The sequence below is a fragment of the Tinamus guttatus genome, unplaced genomic scaffold, assembly GCF_059628265.1.
Source record: "Tinamus guttatus ecotype Peru unplaced genomic scaffold, ASM5962826v1 Tinamus_guttatus_pri_ptg000242l, whole genome shotgun sequence".
NCBI classification, from domain to species: domain Eukaryota; kingdom Metazoa; phylum Chordata; class Aves; order Tinamiformes; family Tinamidae; genus Tinamus; species Tinamus guttatus.
Window position 1 is genome coordinate 7,208,682 of NW_028288776.1, and position 27,755 is coordinate 7,236,436.

The following is a 27,755-nucleotide window of genomic DNA, read 5'->3' on the forward strand; positions in this document are numbered from 1 at the left end:
GTTTCTGACAAACACTTGTCTAATTTTGGTTTTGATAATAACAAAGACATTCCACAAAGAATAATCTCTATCCTAATGGATTATTATATAGTGATATGTGTAGTCTTGTGGTAGAGCTGCTGTACTGTGTATTATAATAAGAGTTTTGGGTTGAAACAAGACATAACAGCAATTTCTTTATAGGTGTAATACTGGATGGAATAAACATTCAGTAAATCAGAGGAAATACTCTTTGCTTTAGCAGGAGATAAATTTAGTCAAAGCATCTGTTTTAGCCTGATTTTCAATAGTCTGTTTTCCAACATACTGTAAGGGCAAATAACTGTTGTAACTTAACTGTCTTTTTCCAATCTTTATGGCTGGTGTTTCTTACAGCAGTGTTTAAGAACTGCAGTGGACTGGGATCTTTTGCTGTGTTTCTGTACAGAGATGTGGCACAGAAGAGGGAAATTTACGATTTTAAGAAGTTTGTTTAATAAAATAATTATCATAAAACCTCTAAATATCAGGTCTTTTTTATACTTTGGAGACAATAGATACCTTAGCCATCACTAACAGCCTTTTGCTTGTTTCCATTTGTGCAGGAAATGATAACAGAGTCGGCTCCGTTACGCTGCAGAAAGCTCAGCAATCCTGACATCTTCTCATCTGCTGGGAAAACAAAACTCCATCGTCAGTTAAGTCAGGATGACTGCAAGCTCCGGAGAGGTAGTCTGGCTAGCTCCTTGTCAGGTAGGCTGTTTTGAAAAGCCTGTGTGACAAGTGATTGCCATTAAAGCCTTGCTGTTACTTATTGGCACAACAGTTGTGATTAAATATTCTGATATTTATTTCTTTAACACCAGAGCTGACAGCTTGTTGGGAAGACATACAAAACTTCTGTAAGAGAAAGATGGGAGAGGAGATATTGGGAGAAAACACAGTGGGGAAAAATGGCTTTAGAATTAGGCTACATTTATTGCCAAAAGAGAAAAATAAAATCTCAGAATGGTGTGAAAAATTAAAAGAAGGTAATGGCAGAACTTTAGGGACCAATGACCTATTCTTACTGGTTTCACTTTTAAAGTGAGCACTTTAGGTAAGCTTGCCCACTTTGTATATTCTATCATATTATTTCATGTGGGAAAGCTAACTTTTCTATCATGTTCAAATTATTATATTTTCTTTGGCTTTGAAATACTGTGGACATTTATGATTTGAAGTAAAACTGCCTTTTAATAACTATGTTTTTTTCAATTTGAATATTTTTTTTCTATGAATGCTCTTTTCAGCTCTGTCGTCAGAGTGTTTAGTGTTCCTCTGCTGTAAAATCATGGAGCATTATGTAATAGTCAAAAACTGGAGGATCAAGCTCAATAGCTTCCTTTTTCAAAGGCACTATATGTGGGGTATGGGATGGTTTCACAGTTGTTTAAAACTTGCCTCCAAGTTCACAATGGTGGCGTTAGAGCAGATAGAGCTGTGTGTCCAGCCTGGAATCAAATAGCTGATCCTGCCTGAATACTGCTTCTGTTCTGGAGAGTTAACTTTGGGCTTGTTTCCTTCCTAATTAGGCTAACTGTGTATTTACATGTTGGTGCGAGAAAGGGTTTGGGAATTCTCAGTAGGGAGGGAAAGAGGAAGAGTGTAAAACAGGCCATTCTTTTTGGCAACAGCTTGAACCTGGCTTAAGTGATTGTCAAAGTACATCCATTTTCTGTCCCTCTGTCTGTTATTTGGAGAAGGAAAAATACACAAATTTTTGAGGTACTAGATGTAATGGGATGTAATAAGCAGTAAAATAGGCACTTTTGGTTTTGGGTAGGTCCTCTCAAATGTTTTATTTCTAATAAGTGGGTTATTTTTCAGAAATGGAGATACATTCACACATTCACAATGTTTTGTAGTTAAGGTGGTTTTCTAAGTAGATAATCACTTGAGGATAACAAAGTTATTAACTACACAGCCGTTGAGTGACTATAATTGCCGAAGATAATACTACATATTTTTTTCTTGAGAGCAAATAGACAATATAAAATAAGAAGGAGGAAGGAGGGAAGTTAGAGAAGTTCCTTTTTATAAATTTTCTAACTCTTAGGATATAAAATTCTTGTAAATTTTCTGTTCTGAGTTTATAATGTTCTCCATAGCTTATTTGCTATATCTTAATGACTTTTCAATCTGCTATAACCTAGTACATGAAGGGGGAAAAGATCCCCAGTAAGATTGACTCAGCTGAATACAAGCAATGTAGGTGTTTAGCTATATATTTGAAATGCAAGTGTTTGGAACATATGTGAGATTTGAAGCATGACAGGGAAGGGCTTTTACTTTTGTGGAACTAAAAAGAGATATTCATAATTTTAGATTATGCAGAATTTAAAAAAATCTTGTTCTCTTAAGCACTGGCATTTTGAATGGTTTAGTAATTATATGCTTTAAATTGGTATTATAGGACATCTTTGTTAGTTCTCTCCTGAGATAGATACAGAAATGTACTTTTCTATAGCTTTAGGTTTCTGCAGACAAGAAGGATCATTGTATTTGCAAATAACCCTGATAATGAGCAAACCATGGAAATGATGTTCACAGCTGTAAGCAGCTTTTGTGTAGAACTGAGGGAAAGGTACTAATACGCTAGCCAAGATTGAGTCTTTTAGTCTCTCATACACTTTGACTTGTTACATTAATGTGTATTTGATACACTGTTCATAACTTTCACAGAGAATTAACATAAACATTAAAAAAAATCAATGGAATCGTGACTAATGGTGTTGTGTGACAGTCTTCCAAATATTGTAGCTGTTTTTACATGCTGAATGTAATGTTCATAATATTTCTAAGGTTGAATTGAAGAATTTGCAGAAGAATGCATTTCTGCCTCTGAGAAAAAAGTACTTCCTGCAGTATATGTGATTAGAAATGTGGAATTCTTCCTGATATTCATTGCGACAAATGTCTAGCTCTCTGCTGTATTTGAGCATATAATTTTTTGAAGGCAACTATCTTCACCATGCTTGGAAGAGAAGGGGGATACGATTACAGAATTATATTACCTAATCCTTCCTTTTCCCAGCTATAAATAGGTGCCTCCCACTATGTCTCATACTATTTCACTGTTGGAGATGAAGCCTGTCTATTAGTGCCCTAATAGCAGGCCCACGTTTCATTTTTTTGTTTTGCAAATACCAATTTATTTAGTCTGACGGTCCTGATTTTGAGAGAAAGAGGTATTTTTCACTCCCTTGTAACATATAGTGAGATTGAAGCACAGGGCTGACTGCTCAGTTATAGAGGAAGTCATTTGGAGGCTAATAATGGAACCCAGATTTACAGACTCATGTGTTTTAGCCAGAAGACTGAAACAAGACTCTTTCTTCTCTTTTTTGTGTATGACATAATTGCATATAAAAGGACACTGCCAAGCTTGATGAAGTCAAAATATGGCCTACTTTAACTTTAGTTTTCTCTTTGTGAAAATTCGCTACTTGAGATTTTTCATAAGGGGGTGTTATAGCCTAGAAAAGAACGTACTGAGCAGGTCCTTTTAAATGCTGCCGTACTTCCTGTGGTAAGATACAGTGGTGTGAACTTATGGAGGTAGTAACTACTATCTCAAGCCCATCCATAGTTCAAAGTAAAGTAATGCTTAAGCATATATTATATTATGTTCTGATTACAACACTACCATTGCTTTTCTACAGTTTAATAAATTGTTTAATTAGCAGCAAATTTATCATTGTAAAGTTGCATGAAATATAGAAAGGTATGAAGTGATAGGAATGTGCTTCTATAACTTCCTGGTTTTAGACATCACCTTATAACAAGAGTAAACTAGATTCTTTGAAATACCTAATTATCCAACTTAATGATGGCCACAGGTAGTGTACCTTTACACGTTCTAACCTGTCAGAACTTGCAAACTGCTTTTTATTGACCACTATTTCTCCATGCGTAATATTTGTTTTCAGAATTATATGCTGAACTTGTAAGCTTGTTAAACAAGTTGATAGTATTTTCATTTTGTTTTTAAAGGAAAGCAACTACTCCCCTTATCAAATAGTGTCCACAGTGGAGTGGGACAAACAGTATGGCAGCCACCTGGAGATACCTCAAACCTGGTCCGAATGAGAAATCAGTGCCTAGGACAGTCTGCTCCTTCCCTTACTGCTGGTTTGGTGAGTGAATCTGGAATGAGTCTTGGTGTCTTTGTGCTGTAAATAAGAAGTGATGTGATCCTGTGTTTTAGTTTTTTGTTTCCCCCTTTTCCTGCTCCATGAATCCACCTTTTAGTTCCTGTGAGCGCCCCCCCCCTTCTTTTTTTTTGTTTGGTAGAACATGAATTAGGATGAAAATACTCGTCCTGATTTTTGAAAAAAAACTGAAAAGGAAAATGTGTGTGTGTGTGTGAAGAATAATTCAATCTTGGGGGAAGCTCCCTTCAATGCTATGTACACTCCCAATTTCTGAAAGAAAACAAGTCACTGAAACTCTAAGAAGAAGTTTTAAATCATAAAGCCCTCTTGCTCACAAGTTTAATTGGGAAACAGTTTTGAGTAGTTACTTTCAACTTTTACCCCAGAGAACAGGTAGCTGGCCAAGGAATTGAAGAGCTGGAGCTGATATCTGCTATTCTGCATGGTTTCTGTCAAAAAAAGGAAGTTCAGCTGGCTATATCCTCTAAATACTTAATTGCTCAAGTGCAAGGAGAAAAAAAGTTTAAGAATAGGAGAAGACAGCTATTCAATCACATACGCAATATAAATACTGATGAATGGAAGAATAAAAGCATTTTTTGCCGAATTCCATAGAGTTTGCGTGCATTAACAAGTTTTGCTTTTGTGGAGGTGACTTTGATGTGTCAGTTACATTAGGGTATATGACTATAAGACACTGAGTAAATGTATCTTATATTCTAAGACTATTTAAAAACGATGACACCGTAAATTGCATGGTGCACCTTCTCTGTAGTTTAGATTGGTAGCCCTTGGAGCTTTCTTTGGGAAGCTTAGCTGGTTTGTACCACCAGAGAGCTTGACATGAAACTAACATTTTTAAAGCTGAAAAACCTATGCATTTGTATGGCCAGTAATTTTGATTTTACAATGAAGTACTTGCAGTACTAGCGATTTTAGGATACGCGTGTCACATCAGTACATTGAAATGCTTCTGAACTGATTTAATTTTATTCTGTCTTACGTTGGTGCCTATTCATAAATACAGTCTTAATAGTGTTTGCCTTACATATCTGTTCTTAGTGACACTTGTAATTTGACAGTATCAATACAAAGAGAAAATTCTCACATGAACTTGGCATCTAAGTATTTGTCTAATGGACATTTGAAATAAGTGGTAAGTTAACGTACAGGCTCATTCTCTAGAGAAAGACAAATGGCGCAATAAGTTTCATAATTTAATTTAAGGAAAACAGCATTAAATTAAATGCTCTCTAAAAGAAAGCAATAGTTTTCAGGCATTTAATTTCAACTATTACTTTCTTCTACCCTTTCGTACTATTCAGTGGGCTTCAGATGTGTTTGCATGCGAGGCTTAATGCTGTGTATTGATATGATGTGTTTCCAGTTGCTAAGGGTACTGTTTGTGTTGTAAATCAAATGCTGTCATATACATTGAGAATAATGATATATTTTAAAAGTAATCATGTTTCTAATTAAAGCTGAAATATTCAGCTATCAATCCAATATTTGCCCCTTTTTGTTGCAGTTGTTAAAAACTGAAAGATAGAGGCAGGAAAACAGCCACATATAGTTGATGGTGGGCTGTATGTTAATTGTAGTGCTGTTAACTAAGGCTAGAAATTAAGAATTCCTATATGAAGTGGTGCACTAAAGCAATGACTAGAGAGGTTACCACAAGATGAACACCTAATTAAATGCAGTGAATCCTGGCATCTTAGAACTTGTTATGTGATTGCAACTGTTTTAATATGTTTGTAGTATTGAAAAGTGTTTCACAAATTGCACCAACAAAAAACTTCTTGCCAGTGTAATTAATCTCCTTTGAAGAATGTTTCTGTTAAGGGATGAGTAGGTTCAGTAATAGTGTCATTTTAATATGCTTGTCTTTATTATTACTGTTTAAGTTCTATTATTATTTGTTACTAAAGCAACGAATGCACAGGAAGAGAGAAGTAGAAGTGTGTTGCCAAAAAGACTTCCATTCAAAGCTACACGTATAATTTCTGCTCCTCCTTTATGGCACTGTAGTTATCAATGGATTTTCCTGTGCTAAACAGGTTTGCTGACATTCAATACCCTGGTTTTTACTTTCTAATCACTAGTAATCCTACAGGTTGCTTGCTGTACTTAAATTACATTTGTTCGAACTTTGAAAATATTTGCAAAGCAAAAAGATAAGAATAACAAACCTATAGAAATTACTTTGCAGTTTTTGAAGCAAGACTGATGGCTAGACTGCTTATCAGCAACAACTCAAGAACTGGAAATATATCAAATTCTCACATGCTGAATTGCATAAGTACAATTCATTGTTCGACAACATATTTCACTTCTTACATATGCGATAATCTGGATTAATGTGCCAGCACAGCAGTTGTCACTAGATCCTTGACTTGAGAAAGAAGCCAGACTGAATGCTCAGTGAAATGCTCTGGGAAATGATCAGTGTTGATCAGATGTGTGTGATTTCTAAAATATATGTGAGGATTTCAGAGGGTGACCTTCAGTTCATCATCTACTATGTTCTAATTGTCTCCTGCAAGTTAGATGGATGGCCTTGATCTTCTTGGATTGACTTGTGGCAGAGGCGCATCCTATGACTTTGTTCAATATTTAAGACAGGTTAAACTCCTTAGAGTTAGCCAAGGAGATAAATTGAGGAGGAATTAGGAGACTGCATAGGCATTGCTGTGGGTACCTCAGTGATTTTTCTTCACTCTCAAAATTCAAAGAAGTAAAAACTCTTAAATAAATAAACCACCACCCAAACTTTAAAAAAAGGGGGTAGGAGAAATGAGGGGTGTGTGTGTGTGTGTATACATGTATATGTATGTAAGCAACAGAAGGATAATACTGTGGAAGATGTCCTCCTTAGGTGTTCTAAGAATATGATAGCACACATGTTCCCATCACAGCTGGCAGAAAGAAAACACTTGAAGGAGGAATTGTTTTGAAAGAGCCTATCAGTAGAAAATCTGATTCTTATACTTTTGCAAAAGAAACTTTGAATTTTTTTTTTTTTTAATGCTTGCAAGATTCAGTTTTCTAAACTGTAGCCTGTACTGGTCCAAAAGTAGCTGTAGAACTGAAAAATGCAGCATTTTACAGAGTGAAGTTGAGGATGGTGGCAGCTCCCTGTGGCCTAGCCAGACCTCCTTACCCCCTGTACCATGTCATACCTGCTTTGAGCTATTTAAGACTGGCGTTTAAGCGGTTGGTGCTTGGTTAATCCTCCAGCACTACATGTAGGACTTCCTCTTAGGGCTGGTTTTCTCTTCTAAGAACAGTTTCAAACGACTTGCAGCCCTGCATTCACTTGGAAGGGTTGCGATTAAGACCAGCTGGGACAACAGAGTGTTTTCCACAGTTGTGGAGTGTGCTGGTTAGTTCACCTTTCAGTAGTCTTGTTCCACAAGTCGTGGTAAGACAAAGCCTCTTGGCTTTGGAGCAGTCCTTCACACGCTTTAAAGGCTCACGTGCGGGGTTTGGCATCGCCATGGACCGCGAGGAAGCCTGTGTGGGCCGGCTGCTAGCGGAGATCGGCCTCGCGCTGTGGCGCCTCACCATGGGTGTCCAGCTCAGGGTGTGCTTTTTACACATGTGACTGATTACTTACTGTAGGATTTCTGAATTTTTGCTCTTTTGCTGTTTGATTTAGTTTTAGGCACTTTAGGAGTAGAATTTATTCTTTCTGATGCCCTCATAATTTTGGATTTCCAGTGCACAGGCGCTAAGAGCAGCATCCTGGATTACAAAGGGACGTACGATCCCTTTGCCCAGGCACTTGCATTTGTGGTCAGGTAAGAGTGGGTGATGGCTACGGCTTTGGGTGCAGCAACCGCGGTCATTGCCTTAAATGTTTAACTGCTGTGTGTGAGAGAGGAGCCAGCGAGGGAGTGCGTGGTGCCTCTCTGCCATCTGCTGGCGATCTCCTGGATATGGCCAGAGGTATCCGCAAATCCAGGACTAGGGATCTGCTGAGGGAAGTTCCTGGGAGATCCTGGGAAGCGTGAGCGATTCCACACTGCCACACGGTTGTTTCTGGGGTTGTGTTCCACAGTGACCACTGCTGGCGACCAACCTTTTTTGTGATGGAGTGTAAATTAACCTCATATTTTAATGATGGACCCTGGCAAGCCACGTGTTTCATGGCAGACATCACTCCTGGTAGCAGAATGATGATGATTGGGGTAACTAAGGAAAAATAAAAAGGAACCTTTTTTTCTTTTATTTTTTATTTTTTCGTGATTATATAAATGATTATTTTTACCATTTTGTGTCATAGGCTCTGTTGCCAAACTGTGTTTTGGTCTCTGACCTGCTAGGTGGTGCTGAAACACCAGCGGCCTCTTATTCCAGTATCGTGAATTACTCTTTCAATGCAAAACGAGACCAGCGCTGCAGGGGCGACCTGGAGAAGAGCTAGAGGTGTTTCCCTTTGCTGTAGAATATGTAGCTAAAGGAGAGTTTAGTTCTGTGCTGATTGTCAGTTCTGTGCAGAAATCAATAATTGAAAATGCTGGCTGAAGTGCAAGCACTAGCAGAAGTTCAAGCTTCTTTATATTCGCTTGGTGTTTCAAAAAACCTTTTAGTTATAGAAGAAAATTCAATCTGTGGGTCTCCTATTTATTCTGCAATGCTTTTAATGGACTTAGTGTTTATTTTTGATGATCTCTGCTTAATGCAGGCATCTGGTAATGGCTGTGAATTTCACAGTGACGAGGGCTTGGAAGGAAGAGTGGAGGTTTAAAAGGAGCAGTGTCTGTGGGGACTAGCAGCTCTCCGACTAGCAAATTGTACATTAGTTTGCAAAGAAAATAACTGCTCTTCTCCGATCTCTACCTTCCTGCTGGATATGTATGCTGAAAGCGAGGTGAGTGTATAGAGTCCCACTTTCTACCACCTCACGAAAGAATGAGATGTATTTCTTCTCCTTTTACTGAAAAATATAATAGTAGTCGGGGGACAAGCTGTTAATGAAGGATAGTGTTTAGAGCTACCTTCTGTTGGGTATGTGCTACCGAAGGAGAAGCTTGAATCTGATGAGAAAGCTTCATTTGCGTTACCGCATTCTGAAACAAACTACTTCTCTTTTCCCTGAAGGTTTTGTTGTAGGGAATGTTTATTTTAGTTGATATTTTAGGTGATTTTTTTAAAAAAAAAGTTGCTGAAGATGTCTGAAAATTTAATTCCAAGTATTAAATGTGTATATAATTAAAGAAGAGTAAATATTTGTGATAATTTGTGTACAAAATGTATATTCAATATACAGTGCATGTTACTTTAAAAGAGACAGCACTGAAGAAATTTTAATCTTTTCAGGTCAGCATCTTTTTATTCACTTCAGTTAAGTGAATTCAGTTTTTCAGTGAACTCATTGGCCCAGAAGTGATTTTCATACTCAGAAGAAAATTTGAATACCCTTCTGTGTAACCTGGTTCTTGTCATCACAGGAAATATGAATTCATAAAACTTGCCTTGTGATAATTGTCAGGCAGTAGACTGTCAGTTTGAATGATTGCACTTCTCATTATCTTCAGATGCTGCATGTTACTTTTTGTCTAAGAATGTCGAATTGATTTTTGGCACTTGCAGTTAGTTCTTTTCCTGACAGCAGCACTACTGTAGGTGTAAAGTGAGAAACTGCTGTAGTGTGCATGGAAAATAGGCTTTTTTGTTTGGGGAACTGGGCAGGAGGGGGGCTTAAGACAGAATATTAAGAATTATTCAGACCATGCTTTGCTCCATGAAGGTGTTTTGTGATTCTTTTTAACCTTTCTGTAAAAATGTACCAATGTAGACAATAAAAAGACCCTGTTCGATCTTAAAGTATTCAAAAACTAGCACTCATATTTCAGTGATTTCTGCAAAGTGTTTGCATAGAATGACAGGCCTTGTGAGATGTCTGCATTTAATTTAGTATCTTAATATGTCTGCCTTTTCTGTCTGGTAATGTTTCTAGTTATTGTTTCCTGGGATGTGGAAATAGGATCCTTAGGTCTTTATTAGATCTTTAAGCATGAAATAATTTGGTTAGGTAAGTTTTACACTACTATGTTTAATCGTTCTGAGCTTCAAGGAACCTATAAAAATCCTCCTACTCCCTTTGCCAAAGCTAAGAGCATTGGAGATGCTCTGGAAATTAGTGTCATGATCTTGGTTGTTTGGCTGTCTACCATCTCTTTTGGTGTGCTATTCTGCATCCTTTTGGCGTATCTGAACTCTGTCCTGTATCTTTGCAACTATCAAATCTGGTGCGGTTCAGGAGGGTCAGCAACTGTTTACTACTCAGAAAGAACTATATTTCCATTTTCCTCAATGCTCCGCCTCTGAGCAGCTGCAGCTCAGAATCTCGCCTACCAGTTAGTCTATAGTCTTTACTGCTTTGAGATCACTTGGGAGGAAGAACTAAATTTTCCGAAGTCTCCTGGCAGAGATATGAGTAGCCTTGTAATTGAAACACAGCATTAAAGCATGAGACTTGTGTATCAAACCTGATCGTTGAGGTTAAATTATTTGGTCATCAGCGAAACTGTAAGTAGCACATACCTCCCAGACTGTCTGTAAAGGTCTGTTTACCAAAGCTTGCAAAATATTTGAGAAACTCAAATGGACACTTCTGTAAATCAGCCTATTCTTACAGTCTATGGGGAGGGGGTGACTGCATTGCCCTCTTCTTTGCTCATTATGTTGAAAGTACTGTTTAGATTCCAAAATCAACCGCTCCAAAGGTAGGAAATGCCTGGGTTTGGTGGTATTCTTATTCCCAGCAGGAACCGTTGTGCAGGGATTGAGAGTTCTCAGCTATTCTCTGGGGGAACTGCAGAGTCCTCACGTTCTTGGAACGCAAGGAATGAGGTCAGAGTCAGCACTGCACCAGTGGGCTCGATTTAGGGACTGTGTCTGTAGGTTTTTCCTTTGTGAGCTGTCACTAGGATAAGTGAAGAATGACCATGCTGGGTTTTCACTGCTTTGCTTATGGGACTGGAGAGGAGGCTTTCTGTATGCTGAAAACTAGTCGTGTCCAACTAAACGTGCCAAATCATCCGACTCAGATACCTTAAGAGCTTGCAATAGCTTACCTAAGTTGTCTAAGGAGTAAATAGCCTGGAATAACTGACGTGGATGCCCTTTCTCTCTTGTTAGTTATTGCAGTGGCCAAGTGTCCAAAACATAAATGGGATTATGTGAACATCATGAACATAAAATGCTGTCGTATGGAGGCCATTGTGCCAGCATACAGAACTGTGTGTCTGTGTGGACTTAAAGTTATTGGAAAAGTCTAAGTGTTTGTAACAGAAGATTGAGAGAAGTTGCAAGGTCATAAAAGGATGTGAAATGTAATTAACATAAAATAACCCTTTAAAAGTTTCTGAGGCTGATAAATCAAATGAGCTGTCAAGATAACTTGATGAGAGATTTTAATTTTATACCTTAAATAATATCCAATTAAAATCCTCCAGATTTTGCTTTGTGATGGAATCTACTGAGACTTATATTTTTACAGTGACCTCGTGATTCAATAGCATTGCTAATGTATTTGGTGCATATTTGAGGGATAAGGTCTAGGTTAATGGCAGTCTTTGTTCTTTAAGTGCTTGAAGCTACAAAGCTTTAATTGAAGGTATAAATGCTCAAATCTCATTAAAATAATGTGGTCATATGGTATAGTGACAGTAGAAGTAGTTACAAGATAAACCTATTGCAGAATTTATAATAATACATTATTTCAAGCTTGGAATTAAAATTCTCTGTCTTGGAGTAAACAAAACATTCAACCCTAAGGTAACTTCTATATTTGTCACGCAAATTCAAAATTAGCAAAAAGCACCTGCATAACTTTAATATAGAGAATACTGCAATGTGACTTTGTTTACACAAATATTACTGTACATGCACTTTCTTTTTCATTTGAAGACTTCTAGTAGATACTCACTCACATCTGTGTGTTTTGTATGGTTAACTCTGCAGAGGTGTTTTGAACAATTGCTTGTCAAATTTTCCAAACATCAATAATTGAAATAATTGAATTGATGAGATGTTATCGAAGAAAATATATACTGTATTTACCAATGTGTTGAATACAGTTATGAGAACATTGGTTAAGCCATCGTAGTGCTGTTTCTGCTTTAATTTCATCCATGTCACTACCTTTGGTCACCTGCTAGATCTTTGCAGCTTTGCACTCTGTGCTGTCCCTGATTTGTACCAGGTCCTTTTGAAGATCTGTGCTGGTTCTGTTGTCCCTGAGCTCTCCTGCCCTTCCTCCCTTCTTCCCACAATGTCTCATGTCTCTTCATGGTTTTCCCCCCCTTTCCTCACAAAACAAGAAAAAAAAGACCATAATAAAGAATGAATTTGTATGATGTGTTGGTAGCTATGAAGGTTGTGGTTTCAGACTGATTAGAGTTTCTGCTACTATATACTTCTACTGTGACCTCCTGAATTCCTTCCCTTATTTATCTGAAACTAGCCTATAAGCTCATAGAGCTGTGGAGTGCTTGTCTGGAATCTTAGGATAAAAGCTGTTTGGGGTGAAAGTTGTTTTTAAGACTGTCGAGATATATTTAAAATTTCTTTTACAAGAAACACTTGTATGACATTAGAACAAAATAAGCTAATGAAATAATTGAAGAATTATGTCAAAATCAACTTACGAGCTTACTGAAGAAAAGAAAGTAATGAAATGTCGCGTACATGCAAAAAGAAATCTGAATTGAGAGGTAAGGCACCATGTTATCGTTGTCAGATGATACTGACTGGGCATCAAGTGTCAATCCTGATTAAATGGGCAGCTGTTTAAAATGGTGTATTTGACTTTTTTTTTTTTTTTTTTATTAAAAAAGTGCAGAAAACGTGCCAGGTTATATGCTGACATGTTTTCTTGACGTAATTTACATACTGCATTTAAAATGTTGCTGACTGGGAACTAATTAAATTATAAAAAAGTAGAAAGGAAATCGGATCTTTTTATGGCTGGCATCAGTATCAATAAATGCCAGGTAATACCTACAAACAGACAGTTGATTTATCAACTTGATTTTGAGTGTGGATACTATTATAAGTTGAGTGGGATAGTTCTCACTTTTGAATGCTAAAGGTTTTTAGGAAATAAGTTATGTTGAGATTAGTTTTAAAAAGCAAATGGCAGCAAGATTTGATGTAAATGAGATGTTTCAGAGCTTGAGGACCATCTTCGCATTGGGATGTTACTGTCGGGCAAATCTGTGGTATCACCCTCGCTGGGGAAGTGTCAAGCATAGATAAAACCCATTGAACTGGAGGGGTTTGCAATTAAAATCAACTCTACGATAGCGTGATGGATCTCTCCTACTGTTCTAACCTCAGAATTCACGTGACTTTTTCATAAACAGAAAGATAAACTGGTGATGTTCTTGGATAACATAAGTTACAGTTATTTCAGAAGAAAGGTATGGTGTGTCTAACTTCTTCATTAAGTACATTAATGATGCATGTCCTTCCATCTGCTCTCTGATTTCTTTTTTGTCCCGTTCTTAAGAAGGCTTCTCATCAAGCTTTGCCTATATTGTCTTCATCTGAGAATAACCATGGACAACCTGACGTAACAATTTGCTTCAGTCTTCTTTGCACATCAAGAAATTCTTCTGTAGTCCAGTGGTTCAAAGAGGAGTATGAATATTATTCAGTATGTTCTGGAGTAAGCAATGAAAGGTGTCTGTTTTCTGTTAACCAGAATGGATAAATTTGATTTAACTGCCTTTTCCATATGCTGCAGAATCGAGCTCATTCTTTTTGTTCAAGTTGCTGTCCTATGCTGAAACCATCAATTCAGAGTAGTGGAGAGTGTCCACAAGTTTTCACCAGGCCTAAATATAATTATTACATATTGTACGATATGTTTTAGAGATAATTTATTTAATAACTTAAAATACTCAAATTCTGACATTATTATATTAAAGACTGTTGCTTGTGTCCTTAAAATAAAAAAGTATATATGGGAAAGAGTATTAAAGGAAGTATATGGGAAGGTCAGAATAGATGGGCCTTGTGACTGGGTGGCACATTTAAAGAAAAAAGAAATCTTGAAACTTTCTCCCCTTTTTAGTAGAGACAGACAAATCCTCAGTGAGGAACGTAGGGTAAGTGATAGTAGCTGTAGTCTGCTGGGGATGATCAAACACTGAAATCAAACACGCTCAAACACGAATGAAATATTGGTGGGAGATTTCGGCTCTCATAGGTAGACTGGAGACATGTCATGTTGGGATGCGATGAGACAAAAGCCTTTTATGTTCAATGGCTCTGACTATATGTTTGTAGGCTGAACAAAGCAAAGAGTCTGTGGGAGGAAGTGCTGCCTTGATGATTAGCTCAATTCTCAATTCTGGTTCAAAATTTAAGGCAGAAAGCCTGCAGGAATAAAAATAGTCAAAAGGCCACTAATGCTGTTTTCAGTTTCAAAAAAAAACGAACCAATTTAGCAAGAGAAAGCTTGTTGAAGAGCAAGGGAGTCAGCTAAGAGAGCTCTATCTTTAGTCTCCCTGGAACCAGCTTAAGAGCCATCATTCTAGAGGCACAGAAAAATGTAGTCTCTACCCCAACCCTCCCCAGCAAGAGTTGGAGAAAAGTGAAACAGTTGAAGAAAAGGGTAAAGAGGTAGACTGCTGGCTCAATGAGTAAAGGGAAATAGTAACACAGCTTTAAAACAATACAGGGAAGAAACATCTGAACTACTAATTGTGCTGTATATAACCTGTTGCTTAAAATAATTCTCGTAGTTGAGGACTGGAAGCTGGCCAATGTGGTACCTCATTTTTTTAAAAAAGGGCCCAAGACAGATCTGTCGAGCTGCAGAACTGCAGGTGTCCCTCTTTTGCTGTAGTTGTTGCCTGAATCCTTTTTCCTACTGATATAATTTACCATGTGGTTGTATTAAAACAGGACTTGAATAGACCGGCTTTGCAAAGTCATTCGGATAACTACGACAGCACTGAGCTCACTGTTTATACTGTGCCAAGCTTTGTAATACGATTACTTTTTATCATCAGTGGTTTTACAGTTATTTCTAGGTCATTGATTAAAATGCTGATTAATATCGGATGTATTGCTGTTCTGTTGACTTTGCATGGTCCTAATCAATAGTGTTTCTTCTTTTGATAGCTGTTTTTTAAAGTTCAGTTGATTGGCTACTTCTTAATCCAAATATTTTTGCTGTTTCATAGTGATACTTTTTTTTTTTAATTTAAATATTGTTTGCTGTCAAGTTAAAAGCTCCAAAAAATTTAAGTTGGAAATCTATACCTATATTTTAGGAAGAGGCAGTCAGTTTAAACCTCCCAGCCCCAAAGTGTGTAAGAACTTTCTTCAAAATTATTTTCTATAAAAACTCTCCAATTGATGTTATTTCTACTTTTGTCCTTTAATTGGAAAAGCTCATAAAGGATTAAAATAATTGTTTTGCTCGGGATTGACGTTTTACTAGCTGCCCTGAAAGATCCTGAATTATCTGCTTATTGCCCGATCCCTGACGCTTCCCTGCAGGGAAATGGCTGTTTTTTCTCCTCTGCTTCCTGTTGCAAAAGAGGCTTTGCAGAAGAAAGTAGAAGGAATAAAGCAATAAACTGGTAATATTGATGCCTGAAAATTTTGATGAGGAAGATGCATTTAGAATCCAACTAGAGCATTGTGTGTATCCTCCATTCCAGCTCACATTTTCCTTTGTGTTGCTTTCTACTTTGGTGGTTTCAGTAGGAAACCTCAAGGGAGACAGCTTTCTGTGGCCTCATTGCCTATTCTGGAGAAGGATTTTCTCTGACTGTTCAGATTCATTCTGCCGATATAGGCTTGTTTACTTCACAACTTCAGCTTGAGAAGAATTTTTTGACTATTGAACTATTTATCTTTTGCCTTAGCAGATAATTTTCAGCATACAACTGTGGAATACTGCTGGTGATTGCCAGTGTTGTTCTTTCTTCCATAAAGATGTAATATTAAAGTAGAATTGAATTCTCCTTTTTAATGTCATTTCCTGCCCTAATTAGTTTCTTCCTAGATCCCGTCCTACTCGGTATGATACCAACCCTCTCAGAAGCTTGTTTTGTTGGTACATTTAGAAAAGGTGCTGCTGCTTTTCTGGAAATAATTTTCTCTAGGGATGCTGCCAAGACTCAGAAGACTGAGAAATCTTATGGCTTTGTATTTGATTGTAATCAAACCAGCAATCATTATCATTTGGTCTGTATAGAGCTGGAACAGATGAATATATTTTTTTGGCATTGGTTTTAGCCAAATTTGAAAGTAATGGAGTAAATGACCATGACTGCAAGAAATATGGATCAGTGGCAGCGCATCAAACTTTATGCAATCATTTCTTCTTTGCTGGAAACTTCTAAGCCACTGGGCAATTTCATCCAGATTTGAAAAGAGGAAGAAATGTCAAAAATAATTGTTACTACGATTAAAATTGGAAACAAGTAGGGGAAAGACTCGTACTTCCTCTCAGAAAGACAAGTCGTTGTTCGCTCTGCTTTGGCGCAGCTATGGCACAGAGCGGGCAGCTCTCCGAGTGGGAAGTGCCGACTCCCGCATCACAGGGACGAACTGGGAGGACTGAAATCATCTCTGCAGGGACGATGGGAGGGAGCAGGATGCTGAAAGACAAAACCAAGTCAGTGGGATACCAAGTGTCATTAGTTTTGTTGCTTGAGACTTGTTTATTCTACAGCGTCTTTCAGATGCTGAAAGCATCTGAGTCTAAAAGGGATTCAGGCTCTAAAAACGTTGTTCGCTCTGTGTGCATGGAGAGGCTGACTGGAAGGAGAGCTGTGCAGCGTTGCTGGTGATGCTGCCTTGCCCGTTCGGTGGGTTGGTCTGTTGCTTCTACCTGCGGAGGGATCAAGGGGATACGTCTGCAGCAGACTGAACATCTTTCCATGTCTTATAATGCAGGAGCTGAGCTAGCTTTTCTTTCCCTGTGTTCACCTTCTAAATCAGTTCACTTTACAGGTGATCCTAAATTTAAGGAATGTTGTTCAAAACACTGAGTCTGCACCAACAGGTTAGCACAAGTATGTGATAGGTGTCAGTCCTGGATCGTAAATCTGACCTTTTAGAAAGGAAAAAAACAAAACAAAACAAAAAAGACTTAATTTTTTTTTTTGGTGTGCATATTGAAGCAGAATATACTTGTATCATCTGCCATTTATTGCTTTGCTTTTCAGTACTAAAGACATTAAAAAATTAGTATTCTACAAGCTTGAAAGAGAGACTATTATCTAATTGGCTTTTGGTTAGGAGGATACTGATTTCTAGGTCAATGTAAAACAAATGAGCATTTAAATTGAAGAGGAGCAGCTGTTCCAAAGCCCCTTTCCACAGTGCCTGGTTTTGTTAAGGATAATTATATCTAATTTTAAATTATGATAGCTTTGAGTATTGAGCTTTGCCTTGTTACATACACTAGCTCATTCTCCTTTATCAGTAAGAATGTTCCATCATTCTTATTATCTAGAGCTAGGTTTCTGATATGATTTATTTTTTCTGGTTCTTTTGAATTATGAATACCACTTTAGATAAGGTCCCTTTTTTAATGGCACTATGACCATCTTCCCATTTCATTTTTTCAGGTTTCAAAGCAGATACAATGTTGTCTATGATTTTCTAGAAGGATGCTGCTGACAAAATAACATTTATTTAAACATTCAACATTTTTGTTCATGTTTTTAGCATGAAAATGGCAGCCTCCAAATATAGTGCTGAAAAATTCAAGAAAGCTCTTTTCCAGCCCTTGGAAGGAAACATAAGCTAAAGATGTCCTGTGGATTACATACTGCTTGTTTCAATTAACACATTGATATTCTCTGTCAGTTCTTGAGACAAAAGCCCAGGTGACAACTCAAATGATTCATGAACGTCCTATTTTAATTTCTTACTGGTGAGCTTAGAGTTTTCTTAAAGGACAAAAGATTACAACTACCAAGCTCAAGCTCAGTGTTACATGAGTAATTCAAGAAGTGTCTGAACACTTTAAAGAATACACATTGTAAATACATTACTGCTGAAATGAAGCATGGCTATGTTTTTATGAAAATTTGGACATTGCGGTGTCTGTGTTTTAATGTTTGTAAGAATTATCTTTTAGAATTGAATGTGAATGAAAATATAACTAATTAAACAAATGTAAATTATCTTTTTTGCATTGTGCATTTTAATACAAGATCTAAATTATTTTTTGACTTGCTACTTTAGTGGAAAGTGATTTTCCTCACATGCCTTTTAAAATAATGAATGCCCCTCTTTTCATCAGAGAAATATGCTTCGAGGCCTTAATTCAACATCTCTCACTGTTTTCTCTCTTCTGACTGAATGTAACTGGTTCGTAAAATGCATGGAAGAGTGCAGAATTATTATGCATCTACTACTGCATAATAATAGTTTTTTGAGGAAAATAACTTTAGAAGGCAAAAAAATACAAGATAAATCTTAAAATGGGAGGCTTGACACAGATCCTAGAGGAGAGGAAGAATAGAAAAAAAATGTCACTGCACTTGAAGTCTTTGAAATCCTGAATGAATTCCTTTCTTTATCCTTCAGGTTTTGTTCTACTTTACTGAATAAATATTGAGAAGAAAAATTTCTATTAAAAATGAACAACTTTTAACTTATCTAGCATTTCAGTGGGATGACAGAACTGTGAGAAATGAATATCAAAAGTTTGTCTATGAGGCCAGAAGAGAAAGAAAAAAAAATCTCTCATAATCCATCAGTAAAAAACTGTCTGTAAGAAATTTCCCCAGATAGCAATGTAAGCTTAGTCCAATATTGACAAAGAGAGCAAGGGAGAGTAAAATCCTCTAACTCCGAAAGCCTTGGTTTATTATCTTTAAGTATTTATTTCAAAGTCAGTATTGGATATATATTACATTGGCCTTAAACAGGCAGAATAGCATGATTTAACAGCATGGAGACTCTCCTCAATGCTTTAGTCTCAGCTGGAAACCAAGGCAAAACCATGTATTGAAGGTATACTGAAAGAAATCCTGTGTGACTAAAGTTGGAAGAGTAAATTCAGGACTGGAAAATCTTAGCTATGAGCAGAGTGCCTAAAGAAAAAGAACAGTTGTTAAGTCTTCTCCATGGCTTTTTGTTCCTAATGAGCAGTTTGTCACTAATTCATTAATTGTAGATGTTATGGCTGTGTAATATGAGAGAAGAGGCTCTCTGTTTGGGTAAGCCTCACGTTCTCATTCTAAGATGTTAGTGATGAAAATGCCATGTTCTATAGAACAGAAGTGAGAGGAAAATACAGTGAACTAAAGCTTGTTACAGTTATATACACCTACATTTTCTTGTCTTTAAAAGTCTACCTCTGTGAAGTAAATGATATCTCCATATACCTGAAAGTCAAATATTGACCTTATTGATATGCAGGAGGAATCTGAAGCAGAAGAGTTTGGGAAGAGTTCACAGGAAAACCAAGTGTTGGTTTAGCCACTGCTGTTGTAGTGAGACTGCAGCAAGAGTGCTGTTAGCTGGAAATGTGAAATTTGAGAAGATAGTTGGAAAAGTCTTCTGGATGGTAAATTTGGGGTATTTCTTGTTTGCTTGCATGACCCATGATATCCATCCATGCTTTGTAGTTTTTGCAGAATCGGTTTCACGGCTAAGTAGGTCCTGGGCCAACTGAGCGTGTTTGTGATGGCCCCTCCTGTGGGCGTCTTGAAAGTGCAGGTTTTGCTGTTTCCAGCTGTTGGCTGTTTCCGTAACCTTTTCAGCAGCAAATGAATACCTTTCCCTTCGGGAAGCCTGCAAGAGTTGATATCAGGTCCTTGAGCCGCTTTTTTTTTTGGCCATTCTGTTTAGGGATACTCATTGCTGATGTTTAATTCCCAATATAAAGTGTGATTGTTGGCATATAGTCAAATAGTAGAATCCTGGTTTTGATGATGATCATCTAACCATTTACTAAATAGAAATTATACTTCTTTTTGTTTAATTTTGTGTATTTAAAAATTATTTTTAAAAAGGGGCTCCCCTCTGCCTATCAGAAAAAAAGCTTCTTTCGAAAGTGGTATTGTGTTTGAAATGTAGCAACCAAGAAGCTAATTTCCATTCTGTTCCAATGCCAGTTTGCCTTCAGAACACGAGTGTTTGTGTAGGGAAGTTCAACATCCTAGGTAAATATTAAAGTTTAATTGAAGATTCCTTCCCAAAGATGTTAGCTTTCTCAGGGGCTTCAAGTCAAGGAACTTGTTTCTGCGTGGAAGCTGGTACCTCTTCTGAGTACAGTGCAGCATGAAAGCAGTTGGGCTGCAGATGAATGAACTCTTTCCTCCAGCCCTGCCGACAGCAGATTTACATTTGTATGGCAGATTAGGGGGTGTTTCCCCTTTCAGCAGGCCCTGAGCATGGGGGATGGGGTGCTTCTGCCCAGAAACGTATATCTAACAGACTAGAAACACTCAATTCCCTGTGAAAGCCTGTTTATTGTGTAAGCCTGGAGGATTCCGGACACTTTCTCAGCGTTACTTCTCCCTCGTCCGCCGGGGTTGCTGCGGCTCGCAATGAGCCGCCGTTATGGTTCATTGGCAATGCACTGCCTGGCTGCCAGGGTCGAGTTTCTCAAATTGAATCTTGTAAATAAGCAGGAAATCCAGAAGAAATTCAGACAAGCTGTCAGGCGAGTTTCCTTGGGTTGACTGCCAAGCTTTTTAAAGTAAGTTACCTCATCAACCTTCCCCGTTTCAGTAGTCTGTCAGTTTATCTCAAAGGGCCGCGCTTTAAAATCTCTGGATAAACATAGCTTCCTCAAAATAAATAAATAAAAAGCCCACAAACACTTAAGTTTTAGATTGACAGTGAAATATTTGGCTCATTTTGCTTGCACAGACAAATGTTACTGAAGACTTAAGGATAAAAGTCTATTGAAATTGTCAGCTGGTAATCTTTTGAAAGCGTTTGAAAGTTATTTTGTTTTTCACACTACCTGGTAATGTTATGTAAGGATACGTTGCATCTTTAAGGTTTACCGCAGCTTGATGTTCTGTTGCTTTTACTTTTGCCTCTACAGACTAAGCAAACATGGAAAAATGTGATTTTCGTCTCTCAGTATGCTAGATTTGGGAATCCTTAATTTCAGAAGTCTGTGATAAAATTAGTACACAATAAAAATGACCAGGTTTCCTTGGTTCAGCACAGTTTCTGGTAGAGTACTCATTTTGTGTGGCAAAGCATGAATGGATCTGCAGTGCTGGACCACACTATTGGGTGGTGTTGACTTCCTGTGCACCAGGTAGCCCATAGCAGGATCCCAGCTGTGTGGAGAGGGTTTCTGGTGCTCCTGTATTAAATATCCAATGGCTTCATTTGGTGGCTTAACACCCCTCCCAAACTGTCTATGTAGATGGACTTAAGACTTCTATTGCTATGAATTTAAGGTGTGCAGCTATTGAATCCACCTACAGCCTATTGAATTCACCTAGAGCCTACAGCCTTTTGATCCACAGTGTAGTGATTTGATTGCCAAGATAGTCGTTACTGGTTTGGGTGTTATGGTAGGGGTAGGTTTCTCTTCAGGTGCAATAATGAAGATCACAAAAGATGGGAGGATGCAGTGACAAAACCTGAGAGAACTAGTAAGTCATGACAGAATGAAAAGCTCTGTTTGTCATCTTTTAGTTCATTCTTAATACCCAGGATAATGACTTATTCATGATTTTTTTAAGATGTACTGCATGTGGGAACATGTGCTACCTCATAGACTCTTCCTGTGATTATTGGTGTGTCTTTGGTCATCTTTTATTCAAAACTGTGTAGGCAACAGAAAAACTGAAAGAATTGTCGCTTTAATGCTACTGCAGTTTACTCCAGTCGGCTTCAGACACAGTTGTTTGACTCTATCTGCCATGTCAGATTCTTCCTCCACAGGAGAGAGGAGTAATGGATTTTGGTAGCAGGTCATGGAAGCAGGAGGAGTAGGTCTGAAGCAAGGTGGATGAAAAGGATTTTTTTTTCTTTTAGTAACCAAAATGACATGCTTTTAGAGTCTGCTTGCACGCATGTAACGTATGAAGTGACTGAAATCTCATTACAGCACCGTCTTAGAGCTGATGTGCCTTTTGTGCACGAGCAGAAGGTGAGTAGGAAGTAGTTGGACCAAAGACTCTTTCACCTTTTTGCAGTGGCAGCTGGAGCTGGTTGATCTCTAGCATTTGTGGAGTAGATCTCCAGGTCCCCTTAGTACTCTTGAAAGTTTTGTTATACCTTCCTGAAGTCTTTAGCTCTGACCTGTGTTTTTCTAGCCTAAATAAGTTTATTTTGATCCTTTCCAATACTCATCTTGAAATGTAGATGCCAGGCACTATATCCCATAATGTTTTCACCAATGTCAGATACTGAAGCAATATAACCTAACTTGTCTCACTTGTTTATAGGTATTTTTTTCCTGTTTTTGCAAGGCTTACATGAACTGTTGTAGCTATCAGACTCTTTTCCAGAACTTTTTTCAGTTTATGATTTCACTGTTGCCCCTAGTTCCTTTGTGAGTTTGATACCTTTTAGGATGCAAGATACTGTTGTTTTCAGCCAGCATCACATTTGCGCTTACGTCCCACATGAGAACATAGAATAATTTGCCAGATTAGCCCATTAGTTTATCGCTGATAGCAGGTGTCTAGGGAAGAGTATTTTCCCAAGGTTTTTCAGCCATACCAGTGTGAGAACTTTTTAAGCCCTTTACAGCCCTTTGCACAAAGTAGGACCTCCTTTAGTTTGTTTGGAAATCACTGCTAGCCTTATCTTATTCCTCCTTTTATTGGCAGAGTTGATAAGCAGCCTTCCCTACTCATCAGACTAACAACTGCACGAAGATACTTACTACAAATTCATGGTTCTTTTCTATTTCTTGAGAAATAGAAATTTCTCTTCAAATTGAGACTGAGTATATTTTTTAGATACACTGTAGCCAAACACTGTTAGGGCCTCTATGCAGGAGATCGTTGTAGAAAATAGTCATGCAAAGGTCACATGATGGCCTTTTTTGGCTTTGAAAGAAAGGCATTGAATGCGTATATTTTTAAGCCTTTCAGAATTAGTTGAAAAAGAACTAGAATGGTAGGAGTTAAGCCTTTGGCACAGCTCCCCCTTTCCTTCCTGAAGATGCACAAGGGAATGGAAGTGTAAATCTGTTTCATGTACTGTCTCAGAGTGTAAGTTTTCTTAGACTTCTTTGTTATTTTTCTAGCTGTGCCCCAATCTAGAAATCTAGTGGGAGGGAAAGGAGGCTCTGGTGTGGAATTGATTAGATTATGTCTAAATGATCCCAGTATCAAGCTACCCTTTCTCCTCCTCTTTCATGCTGCTGAGGAAAGTAAAACGTTCTCTAGATTTCTGTTTGTTTGTTGGAGGAGCAAAGACTATAGTTAGGAGGTTACTAAAGTTGTTGATGAACAAACATTGAAATCCTCGTTTTTATTCCACTCTCTATTTTTTAAAGTGAAGTTAAGAGCTGACATTTCTACTGCAGACGTTTCATTAGATCCATTATAAATACTGTCTGAAAAATGTTGAGGGATTTGTTCTGTGATTAACTTTTTATATACTTGGTAACTGTATTATATGAAATCTTTTAGTAATAACATCTCTTACTGTAATATTTTATACAAATATATTCTCATCTTTAATGGTAGACTTATGTGCAGATGTCTTAACATGCTAAAATGAATGTCACAGGGTAGAGTAGTCTCTTGATGGAATGACAGATATGTTTCTAAAGATGATATTTGGTAGGTAAAATTTTAAATGTATGATAGTTGCTTTTAAGCTTGTTGTCCTTCATTTTATTGAGTTTGGTACTCGGTTTTCTCTTACACCTCTTTCATCGTGGTTTTTCCAGTGCAGTTTTTATTGAAGGAAGCAAAAGGGAGGGCAGATGAATGTTAATAGCAGAGTAGGAGGGAAGAGTAGATGGTCATTGCACTTGGGTGCTCTTGGCTGATGGCTTTTAGTCTATCATATAGATATGGATTATTAGCCCCTAGGAGAGAGGGAAGCAGAATCTAGAGAAAAACTATGCCCATTTTTTGCCGCAGCTTTGGTTGGCTTCTCTATACCAGAAACTGGATAAATGTGGCAGGCAGCCAATTTGAGAGCATTTTCTCCAAGAAAGCTTGAAATTTGGAAGAGAGCAGATGATTTTCATGGTATTTTGAGACTTGTGCCAGCCTCAATCAATTATAAGTCACTTTTGAAGACATTTTGAGAATTGGCAATGTCTGAATACCAAGGTAAATAATCCAGGAAGGTTTAAATGCAAATGTGCTAATGAGAATGCTTTCACTTACAACCTAGAAATAAGCATGATGATATACTCTTGTGTTAACAGGCTTAAACCTTCCATTTAATGGTTGATTTAGGAGGAAAAGGTGCATTGCGTAGCTGTTAGTGTTCATTGATTACCCCTGCCTGACATGTTGTTTAATGCTGATGGACTTAGAAGACCAATGATCCAGTTAGAGTATGGCCTAATATATGTATTTCTAAAATTTATTATAGACCATACATTAGCTGTAAATCTAGTGTAGAATACTCCAGTATGCATGCTGAAATATTTTATTTCAGTAAATCTTTTAGCAGAAATAGAGCTTGTTTGACGCGAACTTCTGATAAGCGAAGCTCTAGTCTTTTGAGCACTCTTCTTGAGGCATCTATTTGATGTCAAAATGCAGGAAGTCATAGTGAAATCCATCGTATCACGGTGAGAAAAGGAGAGGCTCTCGTATTTCCAGCTGGTTTCGAAGGGGCTGTGTGTGCATTTTCACCTCGCGGTTCCTCGTGCCGACGTTGGGGTTCTCTGGCGGGGTTGTGCCCGCGGCTCCGTGCCTCCCCCTGGCCGGGCCGCGGCGGCCGCGGCGCCTTTAACGCGGCGCTGCTGGCGGAGGTGTTTTTGCGGGCGCCGGTACCGTACAGACCATGCAGATGAGCTGCCTGCGCAGCCCCGCGCGGCCGCCTGCCCCGCCGGGGAGCTCACAAAGGCGCCGCAGAGCCGGCGCGGCCAGCGCTCGCTGAACGCGGCAGATGGAGGGAGGCATCGGCAGCATTGAGGATTTGTCAGCTGCTCTGCAGAGGATCAGCCGCAGCCCGGTGAACGGGACAGAGTTGTGTCTGCCTTCAGCTGGCTTTACAGTGATGCGGTTAGCTCCTGTGACGGGGTCGCTTAGCGCGGAGAACCGTAGGTGTCAATATCTGCTCCTTTAAGCACTGTCAACCTGCAGGCTTTTATTGCGACTTCCTGGGGCTGCAGCTGTCCTGACTGTGGGAGCGGGAGCGTTCCCGGGAGCTGGCGCGGCAGCCGGCGCTGCGCTCGCGCCCTGCAGGATGCTGCCTGTCTGCCTGGAGACGCGGGTGCAACCCAGCGGAGACTCTGGCGATTTCGCTTCAGTGTCCGGTGAAATCTTTCAGAGGCTGAAGTTAAGTCCATTTTAAATACAGTATTTATGTTCAGAAGTTGTAAATAGACTCTTCCTAAACCTTTATCGGGAGGCGAAATCTGTTGCTTTAGCCTTTTGCTGAAAAATTGGACGATTATTTTGCGGATTATAGCTACAGTATTTCCTTTTTCCTCTACAAATTCAGAAAGGACACGTGTAGGGCAAAGCTCAGTAATCTAAATAATACTGAGGTGAACATATCTAGATTATTGTTTTTATCAAAACGATGTTTGGAATAGCTAGCAGCATTATCGTTGTTTATTTTTCAACACAAAGCGACTGATGGTATTTTACAATGTGATGGGGATACTGCATGTAAAGGGGCAAAGCCCCTTTTGACCTTGATGGAGTTGCCTGTGTTGTGAAGGTAGCTGGAAAAAAGAAACTGCAGGACTGACTGAAAAAGCCTCCGCTGAACTGTGCTTTTCCTTCCTTCCGTTTTTTTTTTTTTTTTTTGCCTGTCTTTTTTTTGCTGTGGATGACGAAGAGGGAAGGGCTTCACATGATAGCTCTGTCAGCGATGAATAAATGAATGAATTCTTGTATGTTCAGAACTTGCAACATGTGTTCCAGAGGCTTCAGCGCGTAAGACTCGCAGCATCGCAGCAATGAAGTCAAGAATGCGCCGGGTCTGCTGCAAGTGAGGAGCCCGGCATAGCTCAGAGGCAGCAGAAACAAAAGACTGGGCTACAGTATCGGAAGAATCTGACATTTGCTTTGTCTTGAAAAAGAGTAGAGGAATCTCTCAGAATTTGGCAAACTGAAATTTCTAGTTCTTATGGTCACAGTTAGATTTTTTTTTTTTTTTTTAAATAGTGTTGTACCCTGGGTGTCTAGGGAATTGAATTTTAGTTTTTTTTTTTTTTTTTTTTTTTTAAGGAAATGTGACCTGGATTTTGTGAGCTTATTATATGCAGTAAATGAAGGCAGCTGTTGTAGTTTACTGATGCCTTATAACAGCTCAAGTAATTTGAAATAAAGCAAAACATGGAAGGGAGAAAATCTGAGTTAAAATCTGCGCTTTGATCTTGCATTGAATCTTGGATTAATATGTATTTGTAGACTGTAGTGTATATGAGGGAAAAGAGACATCCAAACTCGAAAAGACTGGAAAAAATCTGTTTAGCTTTCCTAAATGTGACTTGCTAAATCTGCCACAAAAGAGGCAGACAGAGCTATATAGGAATAGTCGGAGACCCTGTCTGCAATTCTTCATGACAGGCAAATGAAAAACCATGTCCTATTTTTAGAGAGCAGGGGGAGGGAGAAAAGATTGAAAATAATGGACTTATTTGCTAGTTAGGGAGCAAAGCTAGCCAGAAACTAGTGAGCTTTAGCAGGAACTTGTGATCAGCAGAGTCACAGAAATGGATGATTCAAGTATTCTTCGAAGAAGAGGGTTGCAGGTAAGTGCAACTTCATTCTTTCTTTCTCCTGCTCACTGTCAACAGTGCCCACAGAAATGATGACAACCTTTTGAAGTAAAACAAGTTGACTGAGTATATGACAGTGGATTTGAGTTTTCTGTTTTAACCTAGTATGTATTTTATGAATTAAAAGTGAGATTTCTTTGCATATTAATAGAATATGGTTTGTAAATTTCTCAGTGTAAATGCAGTGGTCTTGTGAATGTCTTTAAAAATATTCTGATGGAAAGATGAGAAGTCTAAAGGAGCTGGCATACTTTGTTTTGAAAGTTAACTTTTACAAATATTTGTAAATTCAGGGAAGTGACTTTTCTGACTTGCCTTACAGTAGCCATTTTATTTGAGTCCTGTTTAGAAAACAAATGTCAAAGCAGAGTGAATACTTTCATTTGTTTTAGAGCTATATGCTTAGTTATTACTTCAAAAACACAGTAATCCAAATGTATAATAAAATATAAACATTATTTGCATTGTAGAATTGAATTCTACAACTGTCATTATAGCTGAAACAAACATTTCATTGTTTTCTTCGGTACTTCATTTAACATACAAGTGAAGTTTTATTTTGTAGCGCTGGTTTGAAGTTTTATTAAATTGCAATATTATGACAAATATGCTAATCAGTGCTAATAGCATACAAAGACTGAACTAATTTTCAGTAGGTAAAACAACTGGAACTGAGG

The 27,755-nt window shown here is 38.2% G+C and overlaps 1 protein-coding gene across 3 annotated transcripts in view; it reads left to right on the plus strand.

The window, feature by feature from the left end:
• MAST2 (microtubule associated serine/threonine kinase 2) overlaps positions 1 to 27,755 on the plus strand; it is a 187,209-nt gene that overhangs the window by 18,362 nt on the left and 141,092 nt on the right. For all 3 annotated transcript variants that reach the window (XM_088526153.1, XM_088526151.1, XM_088526152.1), the window contains exons 2-3: positions 585 to 732; positions 4,015 to 4,157. In XM_088526153.1, coding sequence (XP_088382279.1) covers positions 585 to 732; positions 4,015 to 4,157 — 291 coding nt within the window. The remainder of the gene's footprint in view (positions 1 to 584; positions 733 to 4,014; positions 4,158 to 27,755) is intronic.